The 16283-nt window shown below is 48.7% G+C and overlaps 2 protein-coding genes across 2 annotated transcripts; both read right to left on the bottom strand.

Annotated features, from left to right (window-relative positions):
- Positions 1–4004: 4004 nt before the first annotated feature.
- LOC127782398 (probable L-type lectin-domain containing receptor kinase S.5) lies at positions 4005–8482 on the bottom strand. Its single transcript, XM_052309578.1, has 2 exons — positions 6864–8482; positions 4005–5331 (listed from the first exon to the last, which is right to left on the bottom strand). Exons 1-2 carry the CDS (start codon positions 8206–8208, stop codon positions 4469–4471), a joined length of 2208 nt encoding a protein of 735 aa, XP_052165538.1. The 5' UTR covers positions 8209–8482; the 3' UTR covers positions 4005–4468.
- A 1491-nt stretch (positions 8483–9973) lies between these two features.
- On the bottom strand, positions 9974–13296 carry LOC127782397 (probable L-type lectin-domain containing receptor kinase S.5). The gene is made up of 2 exons (XM_052309577.1): positions 11653–13296; positions 9974–11016 (listed from the first exon to the last, which is right to left on the bottom strand). Exons 1-2 carry the CDS (start codon positions 12962–12964, stop codon positions 10109–10111), a joined length of 2220 nt encoding a protein of 739 aa, XP_052165537.1. The 5' UTR covers positions 12965–13296; the 3' UTR covers positions 9974–10108.
- Positions 13297–16283: the final 2987 nt, after the last annotated feature.

Raw genomic sequence — 16283 nt, 5'->3', positions numbered from 1 at the left:
AAAAAAAAAAAAAAGCTACTCCAACAAATCAGAGAGATGAGGCAAAGCCACACTACACTCCCAGCAGATCCCCAAAAATGACATTACCTGCAGAAGACCACAGACGACAATCGAGGAGAGTGCCAAGTCGGAAACCCTAGAGTTCTGCTATTCAAGGGCTAGAAATATTAATGAATTTTGGGCCTCATTTGCACCGCCCAAAACGCCTAAAACCTACTTAAAATCTATCCAGTGGACCAGTTCCATTGTATTATAGATAGCTACATTTTAACACGAGAGTAAAAAGTTGTTTAGTTGGTGTCTAAGTTTACCACAACTAATCGTAAAGTGTAACATGGCATAAAATTGTGACTATGAATTAGTGTGCCATAATGTGATATGGTTGTAAAAAAATAACTTGCGAGCCTAAAATATTTTTTAGACAAACACCTACCTAATAGTTTGGTAAAGTGAAAAAATGAACCAAACAACCTACTCCGTAAGATTTAATTTTGATATCATGGTCTCCTACTCTCATGGCTGGACTAGTATGGCCGCGCTCTCTTTCGCCGCGTGGCCAGCCGCCGTCCTCCAGACCTTTCTGGGTTCCAAGCCCAGCTTACTATTCATTGCCTCCAAGCTGCATAAACGTCATAAATTGAACAATACGTGGCCGTTATTTTCGTACTACTGTCACGGTTTTGACTGCCACTTCGGAGTGTTTTCGTTCTTCTTCCAATGCAATTATGCATAAATGCGATTGAAAAAGATTCAAAGTTTTGTTACTAACCAAATGAATCAATAGAATTCAAATGGTGAAATTATGAAATCAAGGCCGAAACTGCAGTTGTGCATCGTCGCCTCGTCGGTGGGTAGGTGGTTCATGCGAAGTCGTCAGAGCACGTATTGCATCCGAGGGAGAGCAGAAGCCGAACTGAAGGAGTCGAGCAGGCCACGGCCACACACCTCGCAGCACCGGCCAGCGGCGGCCTCTCGTTGAGGAACACGATCTTTTTTTTTTTTTTTTGGAGAAAAGGCAAACGCCCAGCTTTCATAAAGCATATCAGAGAATACAGAATGCTGGGGTTTCCAGCTTTACAAGAGGCAACATAGTTCAAACTAAAAGGAGGAACACGATCTTGGCCTCGTTGGAGACAGTAGGCGCATCAGAACATGTTGCACTTGCCACACTGCGCGAAGTATATATACCTCGCCGACTGCAGAGGCCTCAGCCACCGCGGCTACTTCTCTTGAATCGCCGGACCGAACCTGCATTATATTACATTGCACAACATCAATACCAATCCAAGAAGCCGAGCAATTGCTCTCAACCTAGCTCATCGAAAAGAAAAGAAAAACAGAAATGAGGTTTGGTCACTTACCATATGCCTAAATGGTCTCTCTTCGTTGAATCACAAGAACAATGTGCCCACTAAGGCCCCTTTGATTTGTATGAAAAGTATAGAAAATTTGAAGGATTTCAATTCTATGGAAAAAAATTCCTATGAAAGCTTTTGAAACAAAACAAGAGTCTCACTCCGGTGCTTTCTACTTGTAGTAGAAAATAATCTGAACCGTTGATCGTATTTGATATAACGGTTCAGATATATTTCTACTACCAGCACACTTGATGGTAGTAAAATTATGGAGGGATATTTTAGTCCAAGAAAAATTATATGTGTATGGGTATTTTTGTACTTTTCACTCTCAAACCCAGACGCCGCTCCTGAGTCAGGGACTTCTCTCCCTCTCGGGCGCTGCCGCGTCCTACCGGAACGGCAGCGAAGAGGACGTAGACGACGCAGGGGAGGAGGAGGAGGATGACGGAGATTCCTGTCGCGCACATTCCTGCAGCCAAGCAAAGCATAGTGATGGCGATGGTGGCCTCCCTCGTGCATCAATCTCCGAGGCTGGAGGAATCAGGAATTCAGGATCCTCTCCTCCTCATGGACCTCATCCTCATCTGCAACTCTGAACAATGGAGAGATAAGTTTGTGCTTTTGGCATCTTGCACCTCATTGTCAGTTCAGATTGGCTGTGTACATCTGTTTTATATGTAGAGTCCCCGTTTTAATCTATTTTCTAAAATAAAATCTGGCCGGTTCAGATAGAAGTTCAGAAACTTCAGATCAAGCATGTCACAGCTGCATGCTGCACGTGCATGAGGTAGTATGGTGATATAGGCATCCAGTACTATTAGTGCTACTAATTATTTAGTTGGCTACAAATTAAGTGCTACTTCAACAGCTCCTGTGTTCTCTGGCGCTGGAGAGGGCGTGCTCCTCCGCGGAAGGCCACGGCGGTGAATCGGGATGCTGGCGTGGAATAGAGGAGAGGAAGGGGAACGGATAGATAGGTGAGGGGTGGGGGAGAAGGGCCGCCGAAGGGTTTCGCCACGCCGTGCCGCCGCCTGCCGGAGGACTCGCGATCAGTGGTCGTGCGTCGGGCGAGATTGCGTCCAACTAAGACAGATAAATCAGCTCCTACCAAAATTACCCCTAATATATATTACTAGATTACTAATCTACCCTTTAAAATAAACGGTCGAGATTAATTCTATTTGTAGTATTAATTTATATGGAATGGCTAATCCTATAGAGATTTTGGAGAAAAGTTAACCAGAGGTCCATTCTCTTGGAAAAATTCCTTTAAGTCTATCTCTCTCATCCGATTCCTGCCTTTTTCTTGTGGTCCAATCAAACGGTCATTCCCGTGCTTTTCCTGTATTTTCCAATCCTCTGTTTTACACCTGCATTCCTGTCAGAATCCTACGTTTTTCCTATTTCTCTGTTTTTCCATCCCTGCGATTCAAAGGGGCCCTAAACCTTGAACAGAGGAAATCACAAGAACAGAATTCTGCTGATTTGGGATGGAAATCGTAAGAATGAGTGTACGGCCAGGCTTATAGTGTGAAGAATAGTAAGAATCTGTTCATGTCCAAATTTATAGTATTAAGGTGTATTATCTCTTTTACTAGATTTGTTTGTTTTGTGATAAGGAGAGTACGTGCTATGCTAACCTTGCACCTATAGATGGCCATATGGACTGAGACCCCCGGCCCGGCCCAAGGCACGCCATTTTGGTCTGGCCCAAGCATGGCATGGCCCGATTAGGGTCGTGCCCGTGCCGGCTCGGCCCGACATCCGGGCCATGTTTGGGCTGCACCCTCGACACGGTGGGTCGGTCCGACACAGCACGATCGAAGAAAAATAGTATAGGGATGCAAAATAGACTTAAATAACCATATAAGGTAAGGCCAAAAAGAAAAGGAATACAAAATGTACTTATTTTCTAGTCATATGGGCATAGCCAACAGAGTTGAGAGATGAAAATAGACTTATTTTGTGGAGAAGCATGATGGGCTGTTGTGCCTTCGGCACAGCCCAAGTCGTATTGGGCCGTGCCTGGGCCATATGTGTAGCCTATGGGCTAGCACGACACGGCTCGGCATGTAGGTTAGGCCATGCCGGCCCGATTAACCTCGGGCCGTGCAGGCAAAAAAAAAAAAAGAATTTGTCGTGTTTACGTGTTTAAGGCATTGTCATCATGCCATGTTCAGTTGTTCACCATTATCATGTCAAACTGTCAAGTGCCAAAAACTGAGCTGACCACAATTCGATTGGTGACCCTTCGATTAATTGGATGCTGATTACTTTACGGTTACTTAGCTAAAAAGAAGTTAATTAAGCATCCCTAGCTGGCTAACCATGAAATGCTTGACAGAAGAGCCACCCAACTTTTCCAACTGGCGACATCATCAGCTGGCACAGGAGGTGGAATATATTTGAAAAACTGTGTCAGAACAAAAGCTCCGCAATGAGCTAGCTGAATTGGTTAGAATGTTATAGATCTTGCAGATAAAGATAAACGAATACACTAATCAATCATTTGACAGGAGAATCATATAGGCTTTACAAGGTTGTTGTTTGGTCAACCAACTAGCTACTACACTAGTGAGCATTTGAAACTAGTAAGGATTTATCTTTTGGTTTAAATAATATGAGAACAAATGGGCCAGCTGATTGGAACTCATAGCTTTCCGGTGTATGGGCCTGAGGCGATCAAGCGAATGAACACAGTGTACACTGCAAAGTACAATGACCAAAACCTTTGATGAAAATGCAGTTAAGTTTGAGACTTTGCAGTTAAAAAAATAGTTTGGGACTTTCAGCATTCCCAGCCGGTTAAGAAAAAAATCCGGAGAAAAGTTGCGAGATTCAGGTGAAAGGATCAAAAGGCTCCTGAAATCTGAGCTTTAATTTGATCATTTCCGAATAAAATCAGCATGAACTCTACTGAAAACGTAGTTACAGTAAATTTTGAACAAAATAAAACACAATTAATTCCACAAGAATAAAGCTGTACTATAGCACTTCATTCTTGCCACCGTGGAGATTACCCCGGTTTAGACAATTAGACTCCACGGCAGCAACGATCATCCGACGTGTCAAAGCGCCACGTGTCACGGCGCCGGCGGCCGCCATCGCCGTCACACCACGGAGTCCGAGGCGTCTTGCTCAGGCGGCGGCGGCGCGTGGCTCCGGCTTCCCCTCATGAAGTTGCCGCTCCACGTCGACGTCGACGTCATGTTCGTGCTGACGTGGCTCGACGCCGTGGACGTCGTCGTGTCGATCCCGCCGTCGATGGCCGGCCACACGAACGCCGGCTTGAACGGCGGCACCTCCGGCGGCGGCGTGGACCGCAGCAGGATCTGCGTGATGGCCATCGTCTTGGGCCGCTCGGCCGGCGTCGGGTGGCTGCAGGCGAGGCCGAGGAGGAGCAGCCGCTCGGCGTCGCCGGCGTCGAACGCGCCGTCGAGGCGCGGGTCGACGGCGTCGAGGACGCGGCCGTCGCGGTGGAGGCGCCACACCCAGTCGACGAGGAAGCAGAAGCCGTCGATGTCGCAGCGCGGGCGGCGGCCGCAGACGACCTCGAGGACGACGGCGCCGAAGGCGTAGACGTCGGACTCGCGGGTGGCCTTCTCGGTGTGGAAGCACTCCGGCGCGATGTAGCCGACGGTGCCGTGGACGCCGCCGCCGGCCTCCTCCATGTAGGAGGTCTTGTCGGTCTCGATGGCGCGGGCGAGGCCGAAGTCGCCGAGGCGCGCGCTGAAGGCTGCGTCGAGCATGACGTTGGAGGCCTTGAGGTCGCGGTGCACCACCTTCTGGTCGTACTCGTCGTGGAGGTAGTGCAGCGCCGACGCCACGCCGGCGACGATGCTGTACCGGAGGTCCCAACCCAGCAGCCGCCGCTCCGCCGCCGTCGTCGCCGCGCCGAACAGGTGCTGGTCCAGGCTCCCGTTCGGCATGTACTCGTACACCAGCAGCAGCTCGCCATTGTCGTGGCTCCACCCTGCATATACACCGTCCACTTCAGTTTACAAATGACCACGATAATCGATTAAAGTTGAACGAAATTTTGCTAGAAAATTGATTTTTTTTTTCTTGAACTTGGTCTGAGAGGTTTCAAAATGAGAATAAGCTCAATAATTAAAGCAGGTACAATAGCAGGCTATAAGCCAGCTACAAACATATTTTAAAGAGATAAATGAGGAGAGAGAAGAGTAGCGGGCTACAGATTTGTAGCCAGCTGTAGCACGGACTACAAAACACAATGTGCATATGACAAGTGGGACCATGTATTAATAGTATAGTAAGGACAAGTACTGTGGGCATCCAAGCACAAGCCCCAAGATGTCACATAGAACTAAATAGTGAGGTGGGGCGAGAAGAAAGATGAGAGAGAAATAGACACCTCTCATACAAGGGACAACCCCTACACAAACTTCAATAAACATGTGAGAGTGTTAGAGATATTGGGGATTGTGTGGTAGTCTGGTAGAGATAACCTATTATACATGTCACCTCTTAATTTTATTATATATGTCATGTATGAATTTGGATGTGGTAGTCACCTCTACTATAAAACTTGTCCTAAGCAACTATTATATGAATCGATAAATTGGAGATAGTAGTGAGCTATACTATTAAACTTGCTCTAAGGCCAAAAACCCAATAACCGAGTGGTAATCCTTGCATTCACCAAGGCAATTAAACCAGATTAACCTCATGCTACAACTTCACATTTCTAACTCAATTGTACTCCTTCCGTTCCACAATGTAAGTCATTCTAGCATTTTCCATATCATATTGATGTTAATGTATCTAGACATATATATCTATCTAAATTTATTAACATGAATATGAATGTGGGAAATGCTAAAATGATTTACACTGTGAAGCGGAGGAAGTACTATACATTGTGTGTTACTTGACTTGACAAGGTTGTACTTATTATTCCAAAGAGAGATTGGATTCAGTAATTGTAATGTAAACTGCCAACAATGTGTGCATTTTCTGTGTACCTTATAACATGCACCTCATCACTGTTCAGATTCAATTCTACCTGAATTAATCATGATGGCTGCTTTGTGCTTGCTTGGAATGTGGTGTATCCGTTGAAATGGGTGTTGATTATTAGCGAAAGTACAGTACTACAGTGCTGGTTACTACTTAACTATACTTGGCTGCAGTTTGCCAGGTTGGTTTAAGTATGAACATAGTGACTGAACCGTGAAGACTGAAGACTATATATCAAATTTCAAAAGTGAAGGGTCAAACTAAACATTTTGTTATGTGCGTGCGCATGTGCATTGCCTGGAAAAGCCGAGTAATTAAATTAAATCGCGCTCGAAACTGGCCTTTGTTAATCCACACCCCCCATGTGCAAGCATCACGAGATGAATAATTTAAAAAACATAATCTAATAAAGATTAGCAATTAGCAGATTAATTAGTAGTAATATGGAGTGTTAATTAAGCCAAGGGCGTCGCCGGCGGCCGGCGCCGCCGGCGACGAGGAGGGAGGAAGGATTCGCTTGCTTACCGACGAGGCGGACGAGGTGCTTGTGGCGGAGGCGGTTGATGATGCTGAGCTCGGCGAGGAAGTCGTTCTGCCCCTGGGTGCTCGCCCGCGAGAACTTCTTGACGGCGACCTCCACCGCGCTCCCGGCGCCGCCGGGGGAGGTGTGGTCGCCGACCACCACGCCGCGGTACACCACCCCGTACCCGCCCTGCCCCAGCTTCATCCTCTCGTCGAAGTTGTTCGTCGCCTTCCTCAGCTCCCGGTACTCGAACTCCCTCGGCCCCCCGGCGAGGCTCCGGATCATCGTCCCGGTGATGCCGCTGCCGTCGTCGCCGCCGCTCACCTTCCGCCGCCGCTTCGCCACGTACAGGTAACCCAATGCGGCGGCGAGCGCGGCGGCGGCCACGGGCACCCCGATGGCCAGGGCGAGCGTGAGGCCCTTGCCGTGGTCGCCGCCGCCGTCGTCGTCGCGGGGGAGCCTCTCCACCGTCATGTTCCACGCGAGGACGCAGTTGAGCTGGTACTTGAGCCCCGTCGACGCCGAGAACCCGAAGTAGGACCACTCGGCCACGGTGGCGCCGAGGTCCAGCGGCGCGGCGAGCACCGGCGACGCGGGCCTCGCCTTCCCGGACACCTCCATGTACGCCTCGATGCGGCGGGCGGCGCCGTCGTAGTCGATCCAGACGTCGTACTTGACGGGGTCGACGGGGGAGATCTCGATGCCGAGCGGCTTGAGCGAGGTGGTGGCGACGGAGACGACGCCGTTGACGTCGAGGCCGATGTGGTTGTCGTCCGGGTCGTACGGCTGCTCCTCCGTGTCGAGCTCCACGGCGACGATCTGGTTCGTCGCATTGCCGTCGGTGGCGGCGTTGGTGAGGCCGAGGAACCCGCCGGTGCTCCCGGCCGGCGGCGCGGCCGCCGACGGCGCGATGACGAACGCGAACCCCTCGCCGGGAACCGTGCCATTGGGCCGGAACACGTTGACGGTGAACACCGTGCTAAACGAGGCAACCCTCTTGCCGGCGGTGGAGCCGTTCACCGCCTCGCCGCCGCCCTTCTCGCGGTGCCAGAGCTTGAACGGGGCGGCGTACAGGACGCGGCCGGACTTGTTGGTGAGGTAGCGCGACGCGTCGTTGAGCGAGTCCGGGGTGATCTGGAGCGCGCCGCCGTTGATGTTGGCGTCGCCGACCACCGTCACGTTGACCCCGCGCGCCTCGGCGTGGAAGCTGGAGAAGCTGAAGCTGACGGCATTGTCGCCGCCATCGCGGCCGACGTCGGTAGTGTTGGTGGCGAGCGACGTGGATGTCGAGGAGGAGGAGGCCGAGGTGGCTAACAAGAAGAGGAGTACGAGGAAACGAGTGGCCATCAATGGCGATCGAGACCGACCTCCACACTACTGCTACTGTGTGTGTTGTGTTTGCACGGTCGCCTCCCCTTATTTCGACCAGGTTTCCTGTGAGATTCGCGTTGGTCTTTCTAGCGGTAGAGACGACGAGAAAAGTTAAAAAAAAACAAGAAAAAAAGCAGAGGAAGAAAAGATTAGTGCAGTGGCAAAGCCGCGTTCAGATCTCAAGAGTCTGGGATGCAGAATTTGCAGAGAGGAAGGTGCAAGGGCAGGCAGGATAGGACACGCTTTTTCTTGTTTTTTTTTTCACAATGGCTGCATCTGAAATGTTGTTTCGAACAAGAATGTAAATTCTCTTCTTTAAAGGAGAGATTTTCAGAGGGCCCGTTGGTTCCCTCAGTTTGGAGGAGATTTTCATCGCATGAGAAACAAGAAAATTTATTAGCATGTCACTAATTAAGAATTAGCTATTATAAATTTTTAAAATATATTTGTTTAATTTGTAAAAAAAATATATATATAATTTTTGTAAAAAACTACATTCATTTATAACAATTTAAAAAACGTGTTAATAGAAAATGAGAAGTCTAGAGTTTGGAATCGAAGAAAAGAACGTAGCCAACCTCCTTGATCCGGCCAAAAACAGTGTTTCTCAGACAACAAATCGACATGGAGTGACAGAAGCCGGAAGACATACGTTCACGGGTGACTAAAAATGGTCGCTGGACGCTGGTCACCAACTGACTGGACTGTTCAAGAGCACATGCATTCCCCCAAACCAAATCCAACTTGCAGTATCATTTCCTCTCCTTTTTCTCTGCACATACGCTGTGATTTTCCAGCAGCTTGATGCTAGTACGTACATTGCTACAACGAAAAATTAATAGCACCGTACCTGAACAAGATACTCCTGCTCCGGCTGAATTCAGAATTGGAGCGGCAATTCTGACGGAAAATCTAGCTCATGTTCAGACATTTTCTCCAGCCTGATATCGCGCTGAGCATGCATTCTGTACATGGCGGGACAATCATCAGTTCATAGCCGTACCAGCCTTGAGTTGCTCAGCTCATTGCACTTCCTTTTCACCTAAAAAAGAAGATCAAAAGACCAATCCATTTCTGCTTTGCAATGTGAACTATCCAAAGCCTCGAGAATCATTTTGGTGAAAAAGATGCAAAGCTGGAGGCCCCATGATTACCATCATCAGACATGATAATTAAAACAGCAATGCAGGAGCTAGCACAGATCGATCATGTCCCTTTTGCTTTCCACCGATCAGTGGCAAGTGCTACCGGAATGGGCCATGAACATATCAAGGGATGGAATGAAAGGGATTAGCGAAAGGGGTTGTCATTGTCACAAGTCATAACTCATAACTAGTAGATCAGATCATTAGAGACCAGAATGGTTGGTATCCAAAGGCAAAAACACCCTCTTCTTTTTCTCTCTGAAAGCAACAGTTCCATGTTGGAATTCAGCATCAACTTTCTCCAATCTATTCAGCCATCCAGGTATTTATAGCCTAATCTGAAGTCTGAACACATGATGTTACATGCAGAGAAGTGCTTTGCAGATAAAAGGCACATTCGTAGTCATTAAGTTCATCTGTGATCAGTTATCTGAAGTAGCACAAACCGCACAGTTTGGTGGTGCAACCTTGTAAGAAAAACTTTTGGTTGGTCACTATACTAACTAGTATGAATGTATGATACAACAGAAAAATTTCAGAACAAGAAAAATCAATCTTAATATCTATCTACATTTTATGTTACAACACACAAAAACTATGGGAAAAAAAGCATTCTACTTGTATTACTTTATTTATAAGTTGCTTTTACAATGGCGAGTTGGCGACAAAATGCATTGCCAAGGCGGTCCAAATTTCTAAATTCATGGACACGTGTGATCATCATGACGTCATCAGCGGCCGGAGGAGAGCGCGGGGAAGAAATCGCCGGTGCTGTTCGGCGGCCGCAACCCGGCGGAGGCGGTGTCCCGCGTGGCGCGCGCCGAGTCGTCGTCGGCGGCGGTGGCGGCGGCGGCGGCGCTGCTCCCGCCGGCGGCGAGGCTGCCGCTCGTGAGGGCGCCGATGTCGATCAGGTCGTAGTGCGCGCTGGCGCCGCCATCCGGCGGCCACACGAACGACGGCTTGAGCTGCGGCACCTCGGGCGGCGGCGCCGACCCGGACAGGATCTGCAGCACCTCCGGCATGGTGGGGCGGTCGCCGGGGTTGGGGTGGCTGCACGCCAGCCCGAGCAGCAGCAGCCGCGTGGCCTCGCCGGCGTCGAACCCGTCGGTGCCGAGGCTCTGGTCCACCGCCCCGAGCAGCGCGCCGCGGCCGTGCATCCGCCACACCCAGTCCGACAGCATCGGGCACGCCGGGTCGCCGAGCAGCGCGTGCCGGCCGGTGACGACCTCGAGCACGAGCACGCCGAACGCGAACACGTCGGTCTGGCGCGTCGCCTTGTGGCCGACGGAGTACTCCGGCGCGATGTAGCCGCGCGTGCCGGCGACGCCGAGGTCGGTGAAGGAGCTGCGGTCGAGGTCGAGGACGCGGGCGAGGCCGAAGTCGCCGAGCCTCGCGCGGAAGGAGGCGTCGAGGAGGACGTTGCTGGCCTTGATGTCCCGGTGGAGCACCATGGGGCCGTACTCGTGGTGGACGTAGTGCAGGCCGGCGGCGACGTCGGCGACGATGTCGCGGCGGCTCTCCCAGCTCAGCGCCGGCCGCTGCTCGTGGACGGCGCCTCGCCGGAAAATGTGCTGGTCCAGGCTGCCGTTGGGCATGTACTCGTACACCAGCAGCAGCTGCCCTTTCTTGTGGCACCAACCTGACCAACAATTTTTTCAAGTTTTCGCACAAAATAAGTTCAGAAACTGCATGTATTTGCAATGTCTGGAGCAAAAAAAAACATTGCGAGAATATCCGTTTAGGTTTCTTTAGTGTGCTTTTTTTGTGTTTTCCTTGTTTCTTTCACCTTTCTTGGTGACATTGTAAATACTTTATCTTCTCCTAAATATAACACTAGCTTAGCCTGGTTTCGGTTTAAAAAAAAACTGCATATATTTGTCGGTTCAAATTCATCAGAGAATTTCAATCACTGGAGTTTAAATTAATGGACCATTTCTGCAAGTATCGGAGAGAGAATAATGATTTTAGTTTGAAAAATTCAGAGGGGGATTTTTTTTTTTTGAAGTACTAGATAGATTAGATGATTGACCAGCTTTCAGGTTTTTGTCTTTTTTCTTAAGCAGATAAGAGTCCTAAGTTGTTGGCACGCAAAGGATTTCATAAGCGCGTCAGAATGCGAGTTGACTTATCAACGCACTAATGTGAGTTGATTGTTCAAACTAGACTTGTTTAAGCAACTACAAACCCATATCAGCACAACCATTCAAATTTGTTCAATGCATAAGATGAAATTAAGCAAATGTAATGTAATGTAATTTGAAAATTTTGGACATACCGACGAGAGGCACGATGTTTCGGTGTCGCAGCCGGTGGATGATCTGGACCTCCTTGAGGAAGTCATCGACGCACTTGGCGTCATCCCGGGTGAACATCTTCACGGCCACCTCCGTCGCCGCCGGCGGCCGGCCGTCGTCGTCGTCGACGGCGGCGGCGGAGAGGACGCCCTTGTACACCATGCCGTACCCTCCCTTCCCCAGCCGGAGCCGCTCGTCGAAGTTCTTGGTCGCCTTCCTCAGCTTCTCGAACGCGAACTCCTTGGGCATCCCGGGGAGGTTGGTCAGCGTGTGCTCCAGCCGCTCCTGCCTCCTCCGCTCCATGGATCTCCTCGCGCGCGCCATCCTCGCCACGACGAAGGCCGCGGCGGCGATGGCGGCGACGGGGACGGCGACGGCGACGGGGACGACCCACCCTTTGCTCTTCTTGTCGGCCGGGAACGTCTCGATCGTGAGGTTCCAGTCGAGGATGCAGTTGAGCTCGAAGCTGACGCCGGTGGACGCCGTGAAGCCGAGGTAGGCTCGCTCCGGGACGAGCTCGCTGAGGTCCAATGGCGAGGCGAGGACCGGGGTGGCCGGCCTCGGGGCGCCCCTCACGCCCATGTACACGGCGATGCGCCGCGCCGCGCCGTCGTACTCGATCCAGGCGGTGTAGTTCGCCGGCGCCGTCTTGTTCGTCGCGATGGTGATGTTGAAGCCGGCGAGGCTCGCCGTCTTGTTCGACGCGACGGTGCCGACGTCGAGGCCGACGTGGTTGTCGTCGGGGTCGTAGCCGCCGGGCTCCTTGAACGTGTCGAACTCGACGGCCACGAACCGGTTCGTGGCCGGGGTGGCCTCGAGCGTCGCGTTGGTGAGGCCGAGGAAGCCGCCGTGGCTTCCCGGAGGCGGCCCGTCGGCGGTCGGCGCGACGACGAAGGCGAGCCCCTCGCCGGGGCGGCTCTCGTTGTCGTAGTACACGTTCATGGAGAACGTGGTGTTGAACGACACCACGCGGGTACTAGTACTACTGCCATTGCCGGCTGCGGCGGCGGCGGCGTCGAGGCGGCGCCACAGGGTGAACGGCTCCGGCAGCAGGACGGAGCCGGACTTGTTGGAGAGGAAGTTGTTGAGGTTGCGGGAGTCCGGCGTGACCTGCAGCGCGCCGTTGCTGACGCCGGCGGCGCCGCGGAACAGCAGCGAGCTCACCGACGGGTCGTCCCGGTAGAACGAGCCGTAGCTGTAGCTCTTCACGGGCAGCCGCTGCGCGGCCGCGGCGGTGACGAGGAGGAGGAGGCACAGGCACGACGCGACGTGGCGCGGCGACGCGGACGCCATGCATGCGCGCGCCGGCGCGTGGCCGCGTGGGGGCGTCGTGACGGAGTGCAATGCGAGCGAGCGAGAGAGCGGAAGGCGGCGAGGTCGCGGTGGGAAATCTTGCGGCGTCGTCGTCGTCGAACAGTTGGTGTGTTGGTATATCTTGCCTGGGCGACCGGTGATTAACCGAAGCTGCTCGGCAAATTCGGAAATTCCTCAACGTGCAGTGTGCAGGCTAATTGACAACGACACGACACAGGTATATGCATACAAAGGGAAGAGACATGTTTAAGGGGTGTTCCGCCTAGCTCCACATGGTGGTGGGCTAGACGATCGGGTTTCGAAGCCCAAGTCCTTCTAATTATTTGATATTCGGTCATTTCTCTAATATTCATGTCTTTTTTAAAATCTGAAAAGAAAATGACTATACAAGTGATTTTAAGAATATATTAGATCATTCTGTAATATTCACGTCTTTTTTAAATCTGAAAAGAAAATGACTATACAAGTGATTTTAGAGAACTAGAGTAACATTTCCACTGGTCTTTTTCTCCTGCCCTTAGTTTTTTTCCCACTTGTTATAATTCTCGTCTGTTTTGTTTATACTGTTAACTGTAGAAAACAAACTATGGAGATGAGTTTTTATGTGGTAGCATGATTGCCCATATGCATCCCTATGACACTGACAAGCAGCTATATTCATGGAATATTTTGCGTTAAAAAATGGTATAGTAGCACCCTATATGCTGTCCGGTCCAATGGTAGAAATTCCCCACGTTTTCAGTTCACATCAGACGCCTAAAGTCATAAACTTCTATTGATAGCTAATTCGAGGAAAAGCTGATCAATGGTTGCAATGGACCAAGTGGTCAATACAGTATTACGGTATATGATTTGATTATTGATTTAATGGTATTCTATTTGGCACCTGCCGGAATGGATGGGTCGCTGTCGTCCACTCTGCATTCTGCAACGGTGGTTGACACATTTGGATGGATCCAGATCCTCTCCAGTTGAACTACTAATGCAATGCGTTACAGTGTTTCGCTTGAGTAGTCAGATTAAAAATGAACGGTGCAGATCAATCTGGTACTATAGCATCAATATTTTGCCTTATATCCAGCACTATCACATTTATACTGTGGATGTTGATCATATGCCTATAACCATGAATGGATGCTGCAGATTTTTTCTAATGCAAATTTCCTCATTTTGTACTCTAATGCGGAGGATCCCGATCCAATTTTGAAATGTTACGTAATTACGTTATCGACGTGATCTTGCCCTGCATGTTGCCGTACTAGTATTTTTTTTGCTTTCGGTTTTGGATATTTGTTCTTGACTCGGCCAACCCAAGTCGCCTTCGTTAAGTCGTGAACCAGCTAAGGTGCGGCGTACCTTGGCACGGAGCTTAATTTCATCATGATCCTTTTCAGATTTGCTATCTAGTTCCATTCAGAGAACGCAATTTGCCTCGTGATGTGTATATCAGATGCTAGATTAAACCATATAAGACTTGGGTAGTCCCATAATTTTGCTGGTTTTTATTTCCAGGATGGCAAGAACTCTTAACGATTAAGATTCAGAAAGTGCGATGGAACTTAATAGCCATGGACAAGCTTGGAGGAAAATAAAAAGAGTGAAATTGAGATATCGTTCAGATTATTAAAGCAATCTTGTTATGTTGTGCGATTCCATAGTCTATATGATGATACGAGTGACCATCTAGAAAGAGTGACCATCAAAAAAAAATTATGTAATTATCATTTATTTTATTATGATTTGATTCATCATAAAATGTTCTTTAAGCATGACATAAATATTTCATATTTTGGTAATGCCAAAATTTGGTAAGTTTTTTTTTTCATCAAAGTGAACAGGCCCGTAAGCGCGACATCTTGTTTGACGGTATCTATATATCTGAACAGTTGTTGTACATCCAAAATCTGTAGAATGTGAATGTTTGCATGAAACAGAACCTATTTCAGTCCAGGTACAAACCGTACAATATGAAATATGGAGAGAACAGATGTCCGTCCTGCAGATAATTTATGGTTGCTTCATGTTTCTTTTTATTTATTTATTTATTTATTATATTTTTGCGAGGAGTTTCTTCATGCATGTTAGCATTCACGGATTACTCTGAACAGTAATTCGCTTGTTCACAAATTCAGTTTGTACATGGAAAGCTAGCATATGCATCCCTTTTGGGGGAAAGAAACGTGCTCGTTTCAAGTTCATCACTCGCGTCAGTAGACACGTTACTCTGCATTGCATACCACTATTGCAAGTTAATTTGCATATTTATAGCGCAGTTAAGCTGTCAGTATTTTTGAAAATGCAATTTGCTCCATTTTGGCCAGCAAGTTCAAGCTGTTATGTGCACATTTTGAACCGTTGTCCTGAAACAAGTACAGTTATAATACTCACCAAATCCCAAATCACATGGGCACATGGAAATGCCAATGCTCAATATGGCAATATCTCTGAATTTGAGATGGCCAGTGGGCTAAATCTTTCGACCCTCGACTATGCAGCAGATTCACCTTGAAGGTGCGAACCAATCTGTGTGGGCTGGGCTGCCTCCTTCCGCAGATCAGGACGAAGACCCAAATATCCCTGGGCTGATTTAGATTTGGATTAAGTCCACATTAAATCCCTTAACTAGTGACTAAATCTGATTCGTATCCTTAAACCACAATACTGGGTATCTCGACCCTCTAACTATTAAAACTGGTGCGATTTAACTCGCTCGGCAGTTTTAGAGGATGATTTTGTTGATGTGGCACTAACGTGGAGGTGTTGACATGGTCTTCATCCAACATGGCGTTGACGTGATATTAGAATTTTAAAAAAAATATAAGACCCATTTATTATAAAAAAAAAGAATGTTATGGGACCCACTGACACATGGTACAACACATGCCGTCCTCTCTTTCTCTGCCCTTCTCTTTGTCACCGCCAAATAACAAAACCATCCTCCAAAAACTGTCGAGGAAGTCAAATTTTACCGTTTTAATAGTTAAAGGTTTGAGATATTTACTATCATGATTCTAGGATACGAATCAGATCCAGTATCTAGTTAATAAAGTAAGGTGGTGTTTGAATCTCCTGAAGTTGAAGATAAAGATAAAGATTAAGTGTTTCACGCAAAACGATGTAATAATAACGTGTGATTTATTGAGTTTTAATTATTACAAACTTGAAAAATGGATTAATCTTATATTTTAGAACAACTTTCATATAGAAAATTTTCGCACAAAACGCACCATGTAGCAGTTTAAAAAGCGTGCCACTTTTATCTAAAAAGTTTATCCAGTTTTATTTTTAAGAAAAGAAC

The sequence above is a fragment of the Oryza glaberrima genome, chromosome 8 (genome assembly GCF_000147395.1).
Source record: "Oryza glaberrima chromosome 8, OglaRS2, whole genome shotgun sequence".
Taxonomy (NCBI): Eukaryota; Viridiplantae; Streptophyta; class Magnoliopsida; order Poales; family Poaceae; genus Oryza; species Oryza glaberrima.
Note: the sequence above shows the minus strand (reverse complement) of the source record. Positions and strands in the feature narration are given on the sequence as shown.